General features: G+C 50.4%; 1 protein-coding gene across 1 annotated transcript in view; it reads right to left on the bottom strand.

The window, feature by feature from the left end:
- BCAS4 (breast carcinoma amplified sequence 4) overlaps positions 1-19153 on the bottom strand; it is a 57418-nt gene extending 38265 nt beyond the window's left edge. Inside the window, exons 1-2 of the mRNA XM_029071225.2 lie at positions 18931-19153; positions 1459-1530 (exon numbers count right to left, since the gene is read on the bottom strand). Coding sequence (XP_028927058.1) covers positions 1459-1530; positions 18931-19020 — 162 coding nt within the window. The 5' untranslated portion in view covers positions 19021-19153. The remainder of the gene's footprint in view (positions 1-1458; positions 1531-18930) is intronic.
- Positions 19154-19457: the final 304 nt, after the last annotated feature.

The raw sequence follows: 19457 nt of genomic DNA, 5'->3' as shown, positions 1-19457 counted from the left end.
TTTCAGCACATAGTAAGTCCTTCATTTCCTTGGGTTGGTAGGGAGCATGTGGTCAAAGGATTGGCTTGGAAATGCCCGGGCAGACCCAATCACCTTGGCAGAGGAGCAGCAGAGCTGTCCCATTGTGAGCAGGAAAAGTTCTCCCAACTCTGTTGTGTTCAACCAAGTGCTTAGTACAGTGCTCCGCCCATGGGGAGCGCTCAATAAATAGCACTGATGATGACGATGATGATGATTGATGATCATCGGGATAAGTACATGTTCTTCAGAGTTGGAGATGATGTTCCTGACAGAATCACCATCATCTTGATGTGAGGAGGGAAAAGAGGCTTTGAGGGCCCAAATGATCTCCCTTCAGTCAAACCCAGTGGGCAGCGCCAACTTCCGGAGGAGGAATCCGGCGGGTGGGTGCGGGGGGAGCACTTGCGCCAAACCCTCTGGGAAGGCCCGCTCGGTGGGAACGGCAGAAGAACGTTGGTGTCTTTGGCTTCTTGTTTATTTCTCTACCCAGCTCGGCGAAGAGCCCCTGGGGGGCCATCCTCAATGGAGAACACCCTCGCCTGGGAAACAAGAGGCTGCCCAGCTTCTCCCTGAATCCAAGCCGAGGCCACCCGCTTCCGTTCTCCCATCCAAGTAACCTCCCGTCCGTCTGTCCCTAAGACTCAATAAACGTCTCAGAGGCTTCACAGAAAGCACCCGACCTCAAAGTTTCCAAGCTCCCCACACCACTTCCCTCTCAACTCCCGGGCCCCGTGCCCTAGGCGGGCCCGTCCCGTTCCGGCAACGACCCAGGCTTCGGCGGTAGGTTCTTGGAGAAGCACGCCCCACACCTCCTCGCCAGTCGCACCTCAGCCTAGACCAGGCGTTTCTTCCCAAGGCGCCTTTGGGTACGTCCGCCAGGCCGGTCGCCGGTCCCCGCTGGTGGAGACTGGTCGGGGGGCGCTTGGGGGAGGGCGGGCCGAGCTGAGAGATGGACCGGGAGGAAGCGACGGGCCCCAAGCCCCCGTGGGCCGGAATGGGCCGGCCAGGCCGAGGCCCTTGCAGGTTTTCCGAGATGTTTATCCAGCGGGCTCCATGGAGCCTGAGGAGAGTTAAATATAGTATTCCATCCCCACTGTACATTGTTACACATTTGTGCACCAGAGTGCCACCTTGTGGTTGTCTCCGCTCCTCTATGTAATAAAACCATCTCAGGGGAGGGAAGAGATATCAAGATGGCCGCCGCCTCAGGAAATACTTAGGAGACTATGTGTGTGTGGTGTGTGTGGTGTGTGTGGTGTGTGTGCGTGGTGTGTGCGCACGCAGCCCGAGTCTGTGTTTTCCCTCCCCACTGCTGGCTGCTGCCCCGCTCGATCTGTCTGGTTACTAAATCACTGACAACATGGCCTCCCCTGAAACCTTCTAGAAGGGGCCGAGGCCTTGTCGGGGCCAGGATCGGCCCAGCCGACGGCCACCTACCAGGTCAGTTAGGCCGCAGAACTCATCCAGCCTGATTAGCATCTCTTCTATGGTCGCCTCCACCTCCTTCGCCTGAAAGGAAGAAGAATGCCGAGGGGTTAGGGCTGGTGAAGAAGGCAGGGGAGTGGCGGGCCCCATTAGCGCACTGATCTGACCAAAGGAAAAACGTTCGCCCAAGAAAGCAGAGAGAGAGAGAGAGAGGGTAGAGGAGAGGGAGAGAGAACATAGACGCACATACCGCCTTCCTTCCCGAAAACACCTCCTTTGCCTTTTTTTAATTAAATGGCAACGTGACTCGGAGAAGCGACCATTTTTTTTTTCCTTTTACCTTGCACACTCCCTCCAGGTCCTCCCGGGCCGGTGATTTCTGAGCCTCATTTTGCCCAGCCAGGCAGTGAGCTGTCTTAAGGCCATCCCCTACCTGAGGAAAACTCACACCCACCTCCCATCTTTCAAGTGTGCACCCATCACCACACTCCTGTTTACATAGTTGCGTTACCATGTGCTCACAAACTCGGCCTTTGTCTCAAAGACAAAATAAGCCACTCGGCTCAAAAACATCCTTTGGGCCAGAATATAAATAGCACGAAGTGCAATTTAAAACTTTGAAAGCCCTGGCGCAGCTGGAGTTATTTCAGTGAGTAAAGGGGGAAGGGGGGAACGGGGTGGCGGGAAGAAAACGGCGAGGGTGGAGGATGGAAGCAAGCGGGAACGACAACCACCAAAAAAGACCATATTCATCTTGGAGGGAAACGTTTTCGGAGTGCTCGAGGAACTGGGTTCCTTTATCAGAAACCAGAAGCCAGGAAAATGGCTTTAGGGAGGGACGGTTCATTGTTTTCTACTCTGCTCACCCACAAGTCGGCGGCGAAGGGAGACCACAGCAGGGCTGCCCACATGAGACTGTCGGCAGTCCTAGTTTTCTCTGCAGGAAACCCTCAGTGCATTGGATCTGGAAAACCAGAACGAGCTGTGTTTATGTGAAAGCCAGCAGCATGGGGCAACTTCTGGCCTCCTGTCTCTGCTCTAGGTCCTTTAAAAACCTTCCCAAGCTAATACCCGGTACTCAAATGTAAAAGTCCCCTCCCCGCCACCACCTCCAAAGGTTTTAAATAGCCTGACCCCCCCCCACCCCTGGTAAAACCTCCACCCGGGGAAGGTTATATTGCCAGGAAAGTGAGTAAGTTTTCTACTAGCCAGGTCTATAGTATGAGTCACCCAGGGCAAGCAGGCCAGAAACTATTTGCAAGGCTGTTCTGAGTGAATGACCACCAACTGAGCTGCCAAATGGGAATCGGCTGTTGTCAAGAAACCCGAATCGGAAACTTGGTCTCGAAATCGTCTTCCACTCGTGAGTTCCTCAGAAAAGGAAGCGGGGCAGCCGATTGTGAGAGGGAAGGGGACAGGAAGGTAGGAGAGAGGAGGAGAAGGACGAGGAGGAAGGGAGGAGAAGAAAGTGGAGAATAATAGCAGGGAGGGCAAAGGGAAGAAAGAGGTAAAGGAAGAGAAAGAAAGAAGTACAGAACGGGGTGGGAAGGAGATCCTCTCACATCCTCCCTGCCGGTGTTCTGCTCTGCCACTACAAGGGAGACGAGGGAGGCAAGGGTGGCCTCGGCTGGCCCAGCTTGGGATGTGGCGATTGAACTGGGGGCACTGGTCTTTTCCAGGGCCACAAATGGGGACTTTCAGCACAGGAATTCCCACCATGCCCAGCCTCGGGATCAGCCAGAAAGGCCACCCTGGAGATGGTAGCCTCATCAGAAGCAATGCTCAGCCACCTGTCCCTCAACTTCCTCCCCACCGCCATGCTGCTGCTGTCGGTCTCCTCCCATCACCCCTGCTTTCTGGGTGGCAAGACTAAACTTCAAAATCCATGATCGTCCCACCCAATGTGGGATGTCTGGTGACATTCGTCAAATTCCCACCATGGAGCATAAGAAAATTCTTTCCATGTGGAAATAACGTGACCCCAAATATTTGATGGGAAATTATATTTTTCCAGGAAGAACTAGGGAAGTTAGGAAAACCTGAGAGATAACGTAAGATTTCTGGGCCCGTGTTCATTTGTGCAGATCAGAGGTAAGGTTAGTTAGGCGGCCCATTCTTCTCAGGGGATGCCAGACCTCAGAAAAATTGGTGTGTGGGCTTTGCTAATTAAAAAAACTGAAAAAAACCAAGAAGCAATTCCCCAACCAAATGCTTATTCGGTATGAACCACCAACTTGGGAATTTCATGCAATGTTGCAACTACTGTTCAGCACAACTAATAGTAATAACATTATTAGTGATAGTAATGATAAAAATAATGTTGGCAGTTGTTAGCGCTTACTATGTGCCAAGTCCTGTTCTAAGCGCTGGGGGAGATACTAGGTATTCAGGTTGTTCCATATGGGGCTCACAGTCTAAATCCCCATTTTACAAATGAGGTAACTGAGGCACAGAGAAGTTAAGTGACGTGCCCAGCACTGTATTAACAGCTGTGGTAGATATGATAAAATATACAATCAGATCGGACATAGTCCCTGTCCCACATGGGGCTAAGAAGGAGACCACGTATTCAGTTCCCATTTTACAGATTGGGAGATTGAGGGCCAGAGAAGTGACACATCCAAGGTCAAACAGCAGGCAAGAGGCAGAGCTGGTATTAATAATGTTGGTATCTGTTAAGTGCTTACTATGTGCAGAGCACTGTTCTACGCACTGGGGTAAATACAGAGTAATCAGGTTGTCCCACGTGAGGCTCACAGTTAATCCCCATTTTACAGATGAGGTAACAGGCCCAGAGAAGTTAAGTGACTTGCCCACAGTCACACAGCTGACAATTAGACACAGCTGGTATTAGAATCCAGGTCCTCTGACTCCCAGGCCCAGACTCTTTTCTGTAGGCCACACTGCTTCTTACCCCATATAATGTCGGACTGGCTTCTGCACATGGGCTTCACGTCCAGAACTTAAAAACAAAAAAGAGGAAGGAAGTGTTTTCATCTGGATTAACTGTAAATGGAGGCCGAGTGACCCATTTGTAGAAAGCTCCAAGGTACAATCAGTTTTCTCCAGCACGGGGGTTACGATTTTGACAAAACTTCCCGTTAAGGAAAGCTCCCCTAAGAGTATTTAGACCTTGAGAGACACCGCACCCACACATGCAACCAATTCTTCCCACATCGCATCTTGCCCAGACGGAGGCAACTTGTCAGAAGAATGTTCCTCAACTCCCCATCGATGCCCTATCCAAAACGTGGTATATAAAGATACAGTACAGGAGGGCTGACTGTACTATGAGAGTAAGTGCACACGACAGATGCGTGAGATGAAAAGATGGTGCAAAGCAGAAGCTTCAAGGCTTTGGGGCTGAAGAAGCAACATGGCCTAAAGGATAGAGCACGGGCCTGGAAATCAGAAGGTCATGGGCTCTAATCCCCGCTCCGCCGCTTGTCTGCTCTATGACCACGGGCAAGTCACTTCACTTCTCTGTGCCTCAGTTACCTCTGTAAAACGGTGATTGAGACAGTGAGCACCATGAGAGACAGGAACTGTGTCCAACTCGATTTGCTTGTATCCACCCCACCGCTTACAGTGCCTGGCACATACTAAGCCCTTAACAAATACCACCATTAACAATGAATTAACTAAAGGAACAGATGGGCAACGAACGGAGATGCAATTGGATGGGCTAGGGAAGGATGCTAGAAGGAAACTTTGGAAGTTGGAGGGGCAGGACTACACAACACGTCTCTCTGCCCAGTAAGCTCTGCAGTGAACGGGGAACAGCTGTGTAACTTCTTATCTAGTAGAAGATGTCTAACCTATCGTGGAACTTCTATGGCACAATAAAAATTAGTGAATGTAACTAAATTACTCATCTATGATTAATTGATCGCATGATTCCGCTCTAGGCTGCAAGCTCCTTCTGGGTAGGGAATGTATCTTGTACACTCCAAGTTTTTAATACAGTGCTCCGCAAACAGTAAGCGCCCCATAAATACCACTGATGATGAAGTCCAGAATCTGTTTTCTTAAGGCCTGGAGCTCTCTGTCATTGTGGCAAAGCACAGCTCTTCCCCCTTGCACAGTGCTGACTAGGCCCCAACCAGCAAGGATCAAGGGCTCAATCCTCCATCAGCCCTTCCTTGATCCCTTTTGCTTCTTCCCAGTCCCAGAGGTGAGCGGTGGAAGAGCCAAATGTAGGTGGAAGTAGAAAATGGGGATGGCCACTAGTCCCCGTTACCTTGGAGAGGAGCCAGCACCCCACTTGCCCCTAGCTCCTTGTAAATCTACAACAGGGCAGCTCTCTGGCACTTCATCCCTCAATTCCCTCCAGTTTTTACCCCATCTTCCTCCTACCATTCCTCTCCAATCTCCTTGAGATCACTGTCTACATCCGCTGCCTCCACTTCCTCTTCTTCAATTTTCTCCTTGATCCCCTCCAATCTGGCTTCCACCCCCTTCACTTCACCCAAACTTTCCTCTCAAAGGTCAATAATGACCTCCTCGCCAAATCCGGTACCCTCGACTAATCCTCTTCGACCTCTCAGCTGCCTTGGACACTGCTGACCACCCCCTTCTCCTGAAAACCTGATCCAGCCTTGGCTTCACAGACACTGTCCTCTCCTGGTTTTCCTGTTATTTTTCTGGCCACTCATTCTCAGTCCCTTTTGTAGGCTCCTCCTCTGCCTCCTACCCCCCGAGCTGTGGGCTGAGTTCTGGGTCCCCTTCTGTTCTCCATCTACACCCACACCCTAGGAGAGCTCATTCGCTCCCATGGCTTCAGTTACCATCTCTGTGCAGATGTTTCTCAAATCTCCTTCTCCAGCCCTGACCTTTCTCCTTCTCTGCAGCTTTGTATTTCCTCCTCTACTTGGACATCTCTACTTGGATGTCCCACTGATGCCACAAACTGAACATGTCCAAAACACAACTCCTCCTCTTCCCACCCAAACTCTATCCTTCCCCTAACTTTCCCATCTCTGTAGCCAGCACCACCTTCCCTGTTTCACGAGCCCATAAGCTTGGCATTATTCTCAACTCATCTTTTTCATTCCACCTATTCAAGCTGCCATCAAATCCCCGTCACAACTTCACTAAAATCTGCCCTTTCCTCTCCATCCAAACTGTTACCATGTTAATCCAAGCATTTATCCTATTCCACCTTGATTACTGCATCAGCCTCCTCACTGACCTCCGTGCCTCCTGTTTCTTCCCAATTCAGTCCATACTTCATTCCGCTGCCCGGATCAAGTTTCTAAATTTAAAAAGTTCAATCCATGTTTCTCCACTCCTCAAGAACCTCCAGTGGTTCCACTTCTGCAAACAGAAACTCCTCACCACTGGCTTAAGATACTCAATCACCTTGTCCCATCCTATCTTACCTCACTGATTTCCTACTAAAATCCAGCTTGGCTCCTTTAATGCCAACCTGCTCACTGTACCTCGATCTCATATATCTTGCCGCCCACTCCTTGCCCTTGTCCTCCCTTTCCCTTCATAGCCAACAGATCATCACTCTACCCACACCTTCAGAGCCTTATTAAAATCGCAACTCCTCCAAGAGGCCTTTCCTAACTAAGCCCTCATTTCCACACAATGGATAGAGCACAGGCCTAGGAGACAAAAAGTCATGGGTCTTGTCTGCTGTGTGACCTTGGGCAAGGCACTTCACTTTTCTGTGCCTCAGTTCCCTCATCTGTAAAATGGGGATTGAGACTGTGAGTCCCACATGGGACAGCGACTGTGTCCAACTCGATTTGCTTGTATCCACCCCAGCGCTTAGTACCGTGCTTGGCACATAGGAAGCGCTTAACAAATACCAGCATTATTATTATTAGTATTATTGTTCTCCCTTCTGCATTACCCTGGTAGTGGAATTTGTACCCTTTATTCACCCCATCCTCAGCCCCATAGTACTTTCGTACATAGCCTTAATTTAATGTCCGTCTCCCTCTCTAGACTGCAAGCTCATTGTGGGCAGTCTGTCGATCAATGGCTTTTATTGAGCACTTACTGTTTGCAGAATGCTGTAATAGCACTTGGGAGAATCCACTATAACAATAAATAAACACATGCCCTGCCCACAACGAGTTTATAGTCTAGAGGGGGAATATACTCTCCCAAGCACTTAGTACAGTGCTCTACACCCAGTAAGTGCTCAATTCATTCATTCAGTGGTATTTATTGAGTGCTCACTATGTGCAGAGTAATGTACTAAGTGTTCACGAGAGTACAATCCAACTGAGTTGGCATACATGTTCGCTGCCCACGAACAGCTTCATTCGGATTTAACTGTATTTACCAATCATATTTATCAAGCATTTACTGTGTGACTAGCTTACAGCCTAGAGGGGGCGACACTACTACTGATAATAATTAATGGTATTTGTTAAGTGCTATGTGCCAAGCACTGCACTAAATGCTGGGTTGGATACAAGCAAATCAAGTTGGACTGTCTTTGTCCCACATGGGGCTCACAGTCTCAATCCCCATTTTACAGATGAGGTCACTGAGGCACAGAGAAGTAAAGTGACGTCCAAGGTCACACAGCAGACAAGTGGCAGAATCAGGATTAGAACTCATGACCTGATTGATTGAGTTCCCCCTTCCCTATAAGCCCCCTACATCTGGCAAAGGACACTTCCTAGGAGAACATTGCCCAGAGGATTATACTTTTCCTCACAGATATCCTCCAGGACAAAGGCAGCACGAGAGAGAAGACTCCTCCTTCCTCAAATTCTAGTTTATATTATACAGGGAGTCACTGAGGGTTAGTGAAAAGAGCGTAGGCCTGGGAGTCAAGAACTGGGCTTCTGCTCCAGTATTGCCTCTGGCCTGCTCTGTGACTTTAGGCAAGTCGCTTTAACACCTTGTCAATCAAATCTATCAATGGCATTTACTGAACATTTAAGCTGTGCAGAGCACCATGCTAAGCACTAAGAAGACTACGAGAACAGACGCAATCTCTGTCTTCAAGAAATTTACAGTCTACAAGGGAGGCACACTTTATGTGCCCTAGTTTCTCCATCTTTAAAATGGAGTTAACAATTCCCCCTTACTGCCCTTTCCTTACCTCAAGGGGACAATGGGAAGCATAAATATGATCAATAATGTAAAGTGTCATATCTTCAGTGTACATACCTTTGAATTGTATATTACAAATTAGTTATTCATATTAACGTCTGTCTTTCCTCTAGACTGTAAGCTCGTTATGGACAGGGAACTTGCCTCCTAATTCTGTTGAATTCTCCCAAGCTTTTAGTACAATGCTCTGCACGAAGTAAGAGTTCAGTAAATATCATTGATTGATCGACTAAAGTGTCATGAAAAAAAAAATTACCATTCTACAAATTCGAGATTCAGAGAGTCCTCAGATTTATGCTACATTTAATTCTTGTGTCCAACCCAATTTGCTTATATCGATCCCAGTGCTTAATCCAGTGCCCGGCACAAAGTAAACACTTAACAAATACCACGATTACTATTAGTTCTTGAAAGCTGCATCTTAAGTCAACACGTGGTAAGTGGCAACCAATTTTCCCACAGGAAAACATACTAGAAATGGGAGATTGGCTCCTTAATTCTGGCTGGATAGCCTCAGAATCATCCATCAGTCAATCAGTGGTATTAGAGTGCTTACTTACTTTATGCAGAGCACTGTACTAAACATGCTTACAGAGCTGATAGACACATTTCCTTCCCACAAGAAGCTCACAGTCTTGAGAGGCATCTTGTGTTCAATTAATTATAGATGAGTAATTTAGCTACATTCATTTATTTTTATTGCGCCACAGAGGTTCCACGTCAGGGTAGACTAGAAAAGAAGTTACGGGGCATTTTGAGTCCCTGTCCCTCACCAGGTGTTTAGTTAACCCTCCCAATCTCTACCTCGCCCTTCCAGCCACCCTCTTCAAATTGCCTTCCACACTTCCCCATCCATCTTGGCTTTAAAAATGATTTTCCTAGGGTCCCTGGACCAATATCTGCAGCCCCAAAGAGTCCCTATCCCCAATACCTCCACTCCAAACTGGCACCCCCACCGCAGGGGCCATAAATGAGGCCAGTGTTGTAAAGTTGAGTCCAATCTGTTTTAAGCCGAAGCACGGTGTAAACTTTGAAATGCAGTAAAGCGCTGGACATCCTGAATTAAAACATCTTGAATCAAGGAATGCCCACACCCTAGATTCCTGAGTAGCAGGTGGCCACTTTCTTGAAAAACCCTGTGTGAAGGAAACTCGCTTTGGTCTCGGCACATCACGTTCTCCTCAGGCAGAAGTGCATTCTCTCCAAAATACACTGTGAAAACCCATGTTGCAGGAGAACCGACTCTCTTACGATGATGCGACGTTCCTCAGAATCATCATCCACTCAGCAGCTGAAAACACCCAGCCACGGACTCGGAAGCTCTCGGCCACCCGCCTCCGGCGGCTCTCCTCCCAGACTCCACTTTTCTGCCGTTTCTACAAAGACCCCAAGCAACCCACTCCACTCCCCGACCTCCCTCTACATACACACACACACACACATCTCACCACAGCTTTCTCACCCTCCCAGCCATCACCATGCTTCCCATCTCTACCTCTGCACCCTGCCAAATCACAAACCCCTCCTCCTTTGAAGTCCTCTGAACATCTACCCTGGATGAAACTTGCCCCTCGACTCCTCACATTCCCCTAGACCCACACCTGCTCACAGCACCTCTGTACTTGGGAACTGTTTCATAAGATCAGGGATAAAATTGTGACATTCACGTTCTCGGGCTCATATCCAATTGCGCGTTGTTGATTCATTTTTATTTTTACGGTATTTGTTAGGCGGTTACTATGTGCCAGGCACTGTTCTAAGCACAGAGTAGATATAAAGTAATTAGGTTGGATACCGTCCACATCCCAACACAGGGCTTACGGTCTTAATCCCATTTTACAGATGAGGAAACTGAGGCCCAGAGAAGTGAAGTGTCTTGCCTAAGGTCACACAGAGGCAAGCGGAGGAGCTGGGATGAGAACCCAGGTCCTTCCGATTCCCAGGCCAGTGCTCTAGCCATTAGGCCACACTGCTTCTATGCTTGCTAGTCTTCTCCATCACACAGATGCTCCTGGGTCTTATTCCTTTTGTGATTTCCCCTCTGCCTAGCTCAGTGCTGAGGGCAGTAGAGGGGCTCAATGAACACCGACGACGAGGCGGCGCGTAAGAGCCTGACCCTGCCCTTCCCCCTAGGAGGGCCTCTTCGGCTTTTGGAGTCTACGACCCCAAAGCCCGAGCCCAGTGCCATTTCTAAGCTAGCAGAGCCCTGTGTCTTTGCCGAGCGGCAGCTGATCCATTTGCTATTTCCAGCCTTTCCGGGAAGAGCTGAGATGTAAACAGCCTGGACGGAGGGCCGCCGCGGCACTGCCAAGGGCAGCCGTCGGGTGCACGCTGGGAGATGAGCAGCAGCTTCTGGGTGGGGTTGGGGGGGGTCAATCGCTTGCTAGGGAAATGCATTATCGCTGCTGGATGAACTTAAAGGAGTGTCACAGGCTCTCTGTCCTGCCTTGCCCTGCCCTGTCCTGCCAGGGGACAGTTGGTCCTTGAGAGGGAAAGAAGGAGCGGGAAAGGAAAAGCTTCAACCAGAAATTCTCCAGAGAGAGAGGAGAAAGAGGAACCTTGGGTGGTCTAAGAAGCCAGGAAAGGGGCAGCAGGTGGAGGTGAGGGCTGTGGGGCTCAAGAAGAGGAGCCTGTACTTTCCCTTTCTGCCCAGGACATGGGCAACACTATAAAAGGGGCATAGCCACTTCTCCACTGAAGAAGCCTAAATCAGGGAGCTAGGGAGCAGTAGATGCTGGCCTGGAAGGACTGCTTCAAGCGGGCCACAAGATAATCCGTTGCCTTAGGGTGGAGGGGCAGTGGGTGCAGTAGGGTGGCGGTCTCCTCTGGGAAAACACTCAGGACACAGGGTTTCCAATGGGATGATTCCAATGTTAATAATTCATTTATCCTCTCCCACCTCGATTACTGTATCAGTCTCCTTGCTGACCTCCCTGCCTCCTGTCGCTCCCCACTCCAGTCCTATCTACCTCTGCTGCCTGGATCATTTTTCTACAGACACATTGAGGGCGTGTTTACCCACTCCTCAAGAAACTCCAGTGGTTGTCCATCCACCTCCACAACAAACAAAAACTCCTCACAACTGGCTTTAAAGCACTCAATCACCTTATTCCCGCCTTCCTCACCTCGCTACTCACCTACTACAACCCAGCCTACACATTTTGCTCCTTTAATGTTAACCTTCTCACTGTACCTCGATCTCATCTATCTAGCCGCCGCCATCTTGCCCACCTCCTCCCTCTGGCCTGGAATGTTCTCCCTCCTCAGATCTGACAATCACTCTACCCTGCTTCAAAACCTTATTGAAGGCACATCTCCTCCAAGAGGCCTTCCCTAAGACCCCCCTCTCCTCTTCTCCTACTCCCTTCTGCGTTGTCCTGACTTGCTCCCTTTATTTATCCCCCCGCCAGAGCCCCACAGCACTATGTCCATATCTGTAATTTATTTATATTAATGTCTGTCTCCTCCTCTAGACTGTAAACTCACTGTGGGCAGGGAATGTGTCTGTTGTTTGTTGAATTGTACTTTCCCAAGCACTTAGTACAGTGCTCTGCATTCAATAATACCACTGAACTAACGAATAAACAAAATCTCTGGAGCCAATTCTGTGTTCTGGGCCGAAAATCTGGGGCTTGAGGGCTGAGCCTCAGGAGGGCCAGAGCTGGGATGACCTTACTCCTCCATGAGGAAAGCTGGGTTCCAGGCCTGCTCCTCTGTAGGGAGCCTAATCTTTGGGACTTGGGGGAGGTCTCGCTCACTAAGGATGCTTTCTCTCTCTTTCTCTTTCTCTCCCCCCTAAAACCTAACTCTAGGGGCTTCAACAGAGTTATGGGAGGGATAGAGGCCCAGGAACCAAGAGGCAGAAGAGGAGAGGCAATACCCACGTGGAGGGGTAGACTTCACAAAGTCATGACAAGGAGATGACCTTGATTCATAGTGTGGCACTGAGCCCCGAGCCTAATGTGACATCAATCAATCAGTGGTATTTATTGGGTGCTTACTGCTTGCAGAGCACCTTCTAAGTGCTTGGGAGAATACAATAGAGTGAGCTTAGGGTCTAATGGGGGAGACAGACATTAAAATGAATTACAGATAGGGAAAACTGTCGAGTATAAGGATATGGACTTTAATGTTGTGAGTCTGGGGTTGAAGTGTGTATCAGAGTGCTTAAGGACAGAACAAAGTGCATAGGCGACACAGAGCACTTACTGTGTGAAGAACACTGTACTAAGCACTTGGGAGAGTACAATATAAAAGTTAGTAGACAAGTTCCCTACCCACAGTGAGTTTCAGTGGAGGTCAAGAGCAAGGAAGGGCTAACCAAACTCGCCTGTGCCTGTGTACAGGCTGTGCCAAAATCGCTGCTCTGCCCACAGTTTCGCACACATCACTGGCATTTAGGAACCAATATGCAATGACCATTGTGGAGACAAGCAGTGTGACCTCGTTCAAAGAGCACAGGCTGCTGTGTGAACTTAGGCTGCTGTGTGACAGGCTGTGTGTCACTTCAATTCTCCGGCCCTCAGTGTCCTCATCTGTAAAATGGGGATGCGATACCTGTTCATCCTCCTGCTTAGACTGTGAGCCCCTTGTGCGACAGGGGCTATGTCCCACCTGATCGCCTTGTATCGTCCCCAGGGTTTAGAACAGTGCTCGACACATAGTAAGTCCTAAACGAATACCAGTCGTGAGCGACATCTGGACACTGCCTTCACCTGTTGTCGGGGAGCCAACTGGGAGCCAGGGCTCTTGGCTCGATGGACTAATTTGCATAATGTTTGGAATCCAGCTGTTCAAGAGGGTCCATCTCCATATATAAAAATGAAATACAGTACAGCTTGCTGATCCCGTCCTTATTTAGTGCCCCTGGAGAAGAATGTTTCATGCAATTCAGTCCCGGCAACTTCCCCCTAAAACAATACTATTTTGCAAGTGTAAAAGAGTTAGCCTCTGCTGTCTAATATTCCCTTTTGTGCCCTTAGGTGACTCCTCCTTAACTCTCCCTAACTTGGGAGGAAGTATGGCCTAGTGGAAAGAGCCCGGGCCTGGGAGGCAGGGGACCTGGGTTCTAATCCCAGCTCCGCCACTTATCTGCTGTGTGACCTCCAGCACATCACTTCACTTCTCTGGGCCTCAGTTCCTTCATCTGTAACATGAGGATTAAGACTGTGAGACCCGTGGGGGACAGGGACTGCATCCAACCGAATCACCTTGTATGTTCCCCAGCATGTACAACAGTGACTGATTTGTACATTCCAAGCACTTAGTACAGTGCTCCGCACATAGTAAGGGCTCAATAAATACTATTGAATGAATGAATGACTGGCACACAGTAAGCACTTAACCAATATTAAATATTATTATTATTAATCCTGCTTCCATCACTTGCTTGCTGTGTGGCAACAAGCAAGTCATTAACATCTCTGTGTTTCAGGTCTCTCTTCTGTAAAATGGGGATGAAACTCCTGTTTTCCCTCCTATTTGGATTCTGAGCCCCATGTGGAACGGGGACTATGTCTGACCTGACTATCTTGTATCTACCCCAGTGCTTCACGCAATGCTTGGCGCATAGTAAACAACTAACAAACACCACCCCTCCATAAACCAAAGTGGCCCCAAGTAAAGGATGTATCATTGGACATTTAAAAGTCAGAGTGATTAGGGCTGAGGCCTTACTTCCTCTCACACTGGGCCCTCTGAGCAATTAGTTGTCCACACCAGTCACTGAAAGGCCATTCAGAGAGTGGGTTCTCTCTCTCTCTTTCCCCAACCCAAGGCTTCTGGGAGGGAACAAAATTGGGAATGAGGGAGGGCAGCTCCACTCCAACCCTAGTCCCTGCTGTGGGTCTAGGGGCAGCAAAACCAAGGTCCGGGCACACCCCTCCCCATCGCACCCCACCCCGACAAATACGATCATTTCACGATCTCATTTTGAAACAGCCTCGGTTGCAATGCCTTAAGAATGACACTTTGGTTCCTTAAAGGGGGTCCATGTAAACGATGGCTTAGTCCATATATCTACTAGCACAGGTTTGATCCCCTACATGCTTGCTGTGGCCGGGTGCAGGAAACTTAGGTCCTTGGTGTTCACCAGGCTCCCAGCGGGGAGGAGGAGGAATAGAGTTGTGGTGCCATCACTGCCAGACCATAAGCTCCTTGAGGGCAGGGATCCCGCAGTGTGGCTTAGCGGAAAGAGCGCAGGCTTGGGAGTCAGAGGACCTGGTTCTAATCCCGGCTCCACCACTTGTCCGCTGCGTGACCTTGGGCAAGTCACTTCACTTCTATGGGCTTCAGTGACCACATCTGTAAAAATGGGGATTAAGACTGCGAGCCCCATGTAGGACAACCTGATTACTCTGTAGCTATCCCAGCACTTAGTGCTTTGCACATGGTAAGCGCTTAACAAATACCATAATCATTATTATTATTCTAAGTCTAGTGTAGTCTCCCAAGTGCTTAGTTCAGTGCTCTGTATGCAGGTAAGCACTCAAATACCACGGATTGATTACCACTTCCAATTCTGAGATCTCGCAGCTCAAGTCCAAGAGTGTCATCACTTCAATTCTCCCCTCCCCCCCATCCCCTCCAGGGTGTCCTGGCCATTCAGACATTCAGGGTGGAGAGGAGAGAGTTCTAAGGAGACCCCAAAAGCCCATTACCACATTTGAAGCAGGAAACTGGGTTCCCAGTACAGTGTGCCTCTGGAATGGCTTGGCATGACTCCCCAAACCAGTGCACCCTGCTGCACCCGCATGAATGAGCTTTTAAATCAACCCATTTCCCAGCCCCATCTCCAGATAAGGAGAGGCATGACCACCTCCACTTGGTAGCCAATGCTCTAGTGAGGCAGGGGACCCGTTAGTTAAAGAGGCTCCCAGGACAGGCCCCCTGTACTCCCTGCCCCCTGCTTGGGGACACTTAAGTCCAAGAACAACAATAATAATAATAACAAAAATTGTAGTATTTACTAAACCCTCACCAGGGGCCAAGCACGGACTGCACTAAGGAGATAGCAAGATATTCAAATCGGGCACAGTTTCTCCCCCACATTGGGTTCACAGTCTAAGTAAGAAGAAGAAAAGGTAATGAATCCCCATTTTAAAGATGAGGAAACTGAGGAACCGAGGAGTTAAGTGTCTTGCCTGAGATCACACAGCAGGCAACTGGCAGAGCTGGGATTAGAACTCTGACTCCCAGACCCATGCGCTCCATGACTACCTCGATTCCCTCGGGTAACAGCTGTCATCCCCTGAAATCCAGGTGTCTTCTCTTCTCCGGGAACAATCCGGTATCGCCCTGGGCCATCCCGGCCAAAATCACCGGTCGTGCCTCCAGCCCAGAGCCCCCGCAACCTGCCAGCACTCAATTCTCCTCGGGTGGCTAACCCACCCCCGTCTAGAAACACGCAGAAAGGTTTCTCCCGCCGTGCCCCCTCCTTCACCAAAGGGCCAAGGCTGAAAGGCGAAGCTCGCTGGGCCTTCTGGGCTCCTGACTCTCAAACATCTGAACTGGAACAAAAAAAGCTCAGAGAAGGAAGCGTGTGCTTAACCAGCTCGGGCCACAGGAAGCCCCCGACGCCCTTCCAAGGGCCCCTGGCTCCATGCCAGGCAGTAAGAGAGACTCCCGATCCCAGACACACCAGACCTACCGAAGCCAGGGTTGGACGGGACAGGACTCTGTCTTACCACCAGAAGCTTAGAAACCACTGCCAAGGGCCTGGTAGGAGAAATGCCACTGGCTTATAATAGCAATAACAACAACAATAATAATAATAATGGTATTATTAAGAGGTTACTATGTGTGGAGCACTGTTAGAAGAGCTGGGGAAGATATAAGATAATCAGGTCAGACACAGTCCCTGTCCCACACGGGACTCTCAATCTAAGAAGGAAGGAGAACAGGTATTGAATACCCATTTTACAGATGAGGTAACTGAGGCGCAGAGTACTTAAATGACTTGCCCAAGGTCACACAGCAGGCATGTGGTGGCATTAAAACTCAGTTCCTCTGACTCGCAGGCCCATGCTCTTTCCATCGAGCCACACTGTTCCTCTACTAAGATGCATATGCATACGTATATATAGAGAGAGATAGGATTTTTAATTTGTTCCACAAATGTGATCCTACGCCAAGTCCTACCCCAAAACTAGCTTCTACTTTCCAGGTGTACCGATTTCACATCTCTCCCTTCCAAATGCCCAAACGTCCAGCTTCCTGGCTCCGGTTTTGAAAACAAAAGTCCGCTCTTTCTCTGTCCTACTCAACAGGCTCGACGGAAGCAGACAAAAGTTTTCCCGAGCCCCACTCCGCATCATCTTCTCCTGAAGACATCTTTTTCTCAGCGATGCCCGGACGGTTTAAAGAGGCTTACCGCTGTTCAGCTTCAGCTAGCTGGTCAGTTATCTTTGTATTTTGTTCCTTCGAAACCTCGGGGAGCCCCTCTCCTGTTCAAGCTGGGTGATAAAATGAATTTCAAACATCCTCTGTCACTCAAAAGGCAGCCCTAAAGGAGGGGCCGGAGGAGAATAAAGTAGGTAGGAAGCCACCGGGGCAGTGACGCTCCTCAACGAGAAGAAGATGAAGGGAGAGGATGAGTCAGTGAGAGGTTCAAGGTTTGGGGCCGAGCAGGAACATCAGCCTGGCTCCATCTTCCTCACGAGAGAATCCAAATGAACGGGGTTGGGAAAATGAATAACTCGTGACATCAGCCCAGGCTGTCGCTGGATTTTGGTTCAGGGCCTGTTCTCTTCTGTTCTGAACAGCTGCTGTGCTGGTTTCTACCCCTGGCTCCTCCACTTGTCTGCTGTGTCACCCGGGGTAAGCCACTTCACTTCTCTGTGCCTCATCTTCCTCAGCTGTAAAATGGGGATTAAATTCTCCTCCCTCTACTTTGACCGTGAAGGGTTTCAATACCCCTTCTCCCTCCTATTTAGACTGTGAGCCCCATGCGGGACTGTGTCCAATCTGAACATCAAACGCTCAGTGCAGTGCTCTGCACACAGTAAGCGCTCAACAAATACGATTGAATGAAATCTTATATCAACCCCACAGCTTAGTACAACGCTGGGCACACAGTAGGCACTTGATGTAATAATAATAACAACAACAATAATGCTATTGGTTTTTATAGCCACAGGAAAGATGCCGAAGAATCTCGCAGCCCTCGTCCTCCTCCCACCGCGAATTCTTGTGGTTCAAAATCAAGTGTTGGGGCTGATGAGATGCTCCGGTGAAGCGGCGCAGGGAAGGTCAAGAGTGGCGAGTCTCGGAGCTGGCCCAGGGTAAGCATCGGTGGTCAGCGTGCAGATGGACAGACCGGAGTCGCCTCCGGACCGAGGTCCCGGAGTCAGGTGGTTGGGGGTCGGGCCCGAAGCGCTCCCGACCCTGGAGGGGCCCCCTCTCCCAAGCGGACTCCCTGGGGGCTTCCAGTTAAAATCGGGGATCCGCCGGACCCGACTCCCAACTCAGAAGGCAGCGCGGGGAGCCGGAGGACAGAGTCCGCATGGAAACACTCTGGTCCGGGGGGAAGGGGAAGGAGTCACAGTAAGAGAGAGGGCCAGGTCCCCTCCTCCCTCTGGGAAAAAGGAAAATCTGGGTGGGGGGGCTCAATGGGAGAAGGGCTTGAAGTAGCATGGCTTAGTGGCAGGAGCCCAGGCTTGGGAGTCAGAGGTCATGGGTTCTAATCCCGGCTCCGCTACTTGTCAGCTGTGTGACTTTGGGCAAGTCACTTCACTTCTCTGTGCCTCTGTCCCCTCATCTGTAAAATGGGGATGAAGACCGTGAGCCCCATGTGGGACAACCTCATTACCTTGTATCCAGTCCACTGCTTAGAACAGTCACCTCATCTGTAAAATGGGGATAAAGACTGTGAGCCTCACGTGGGACAACCTGATGACCCCGTATCTCCCCCAGCGCTTAGAACAGTGCTCTGCCCATAGTAAGCGCTTAACAAATACCGACATTATTATCACTTGGCACGGAGTAAGCACTTAACAGATATCATTATTATTATTATTCTCCGTGCCTCGGTTCCCTCACCTGTCAAATGGGGATGAAGACCGAGGGCCCCACGTGGGCCAACCCGATGACCCGGTAGCTACTCCGGCGTTTGGAAGAGCGCTTGACACCCAGTGAGCGCTCAACGAACGCCATGGTTCTTCTTCTTCTCTGGGCCTCGGTTCCCCCCTCCGTCAAATGGGGATGAAGGCTGTGAGCCCCACGTGGGACAACCTGACGACCCCGTCTCTACCCCGGCGCTCGGAAGGGCGCTTGGCACATAGTGAGCGCCTAACGCATGCCATCATCATCATCGTCATCATTATCACCGTCCGAAGGGCCGGGACAGGAAGGTGGGGAGAGGGGGAAGGAAGGGGGAGCGCCAGCCCCGTGGCCGCTTCCTACCTCGGCTTCGGGGGTGGCGTGGAGGGCGAAGGGCGAGGCCGGGCTCCCTCCCGGCCGCCGCTCCCCGTCCTGCTCCCCGGGCCCCGGCATCCCTTCGGCCGCGATGGGTCGGCCCGCTGCCCCGGCCCGCTCCCCGAGCCCTCCGAGGCTGGGGCCGCCTCCGGACGCTGCAGCCGGGGCTCCGGACCTGCTCCTCCTGCCGCTGCTCCTGCAGCTGCAATTGCTTTGCTGCTGCTGCTGCTGCTGCTGCTGCTGCTGCTGCTGCTGCTGCTGCTGCTGCTGCTGCTGCTGCTGCTGCTGCTGCTGCTGCCGCCGCCGCCCGCCTTCTTCCCCGCCCAGAGCCGCGCCGGCGGCGCCACCTACCGGCCCGCGGGAGACCCGCACTCATTCATTCAGCCTTTCATTCATTCATTCACTCGTTCATTCTTGCCTTTCACTCTTTCACTCTTTCATTCTTTCCTTTCACTCTTCCGCTCTCATTCTTTCCTTTCACTCCTTGACTTTCATTCTGTCCTTTCACTCTTTCA

Source organism: Ornithorhynchus anatinus, chromosome 8 (assembly GCF_004115215.2).
Source record: "Ornithorhynchus anatinus isolate Pmale09 chromosome 8, mOrnAna1.pri.v4, whole genome shotgun sequence".
Lineage (NCBI taxonomy): Eukaryota > Metazoa > Chordata > Mammalia > Monotremata > Ornithorhynchidae > Ornithorhynchus > Ornithorhynchus anatinus.
This window is presented reverse-complemented; position numbering and strand designations above follow the sequence as displayed.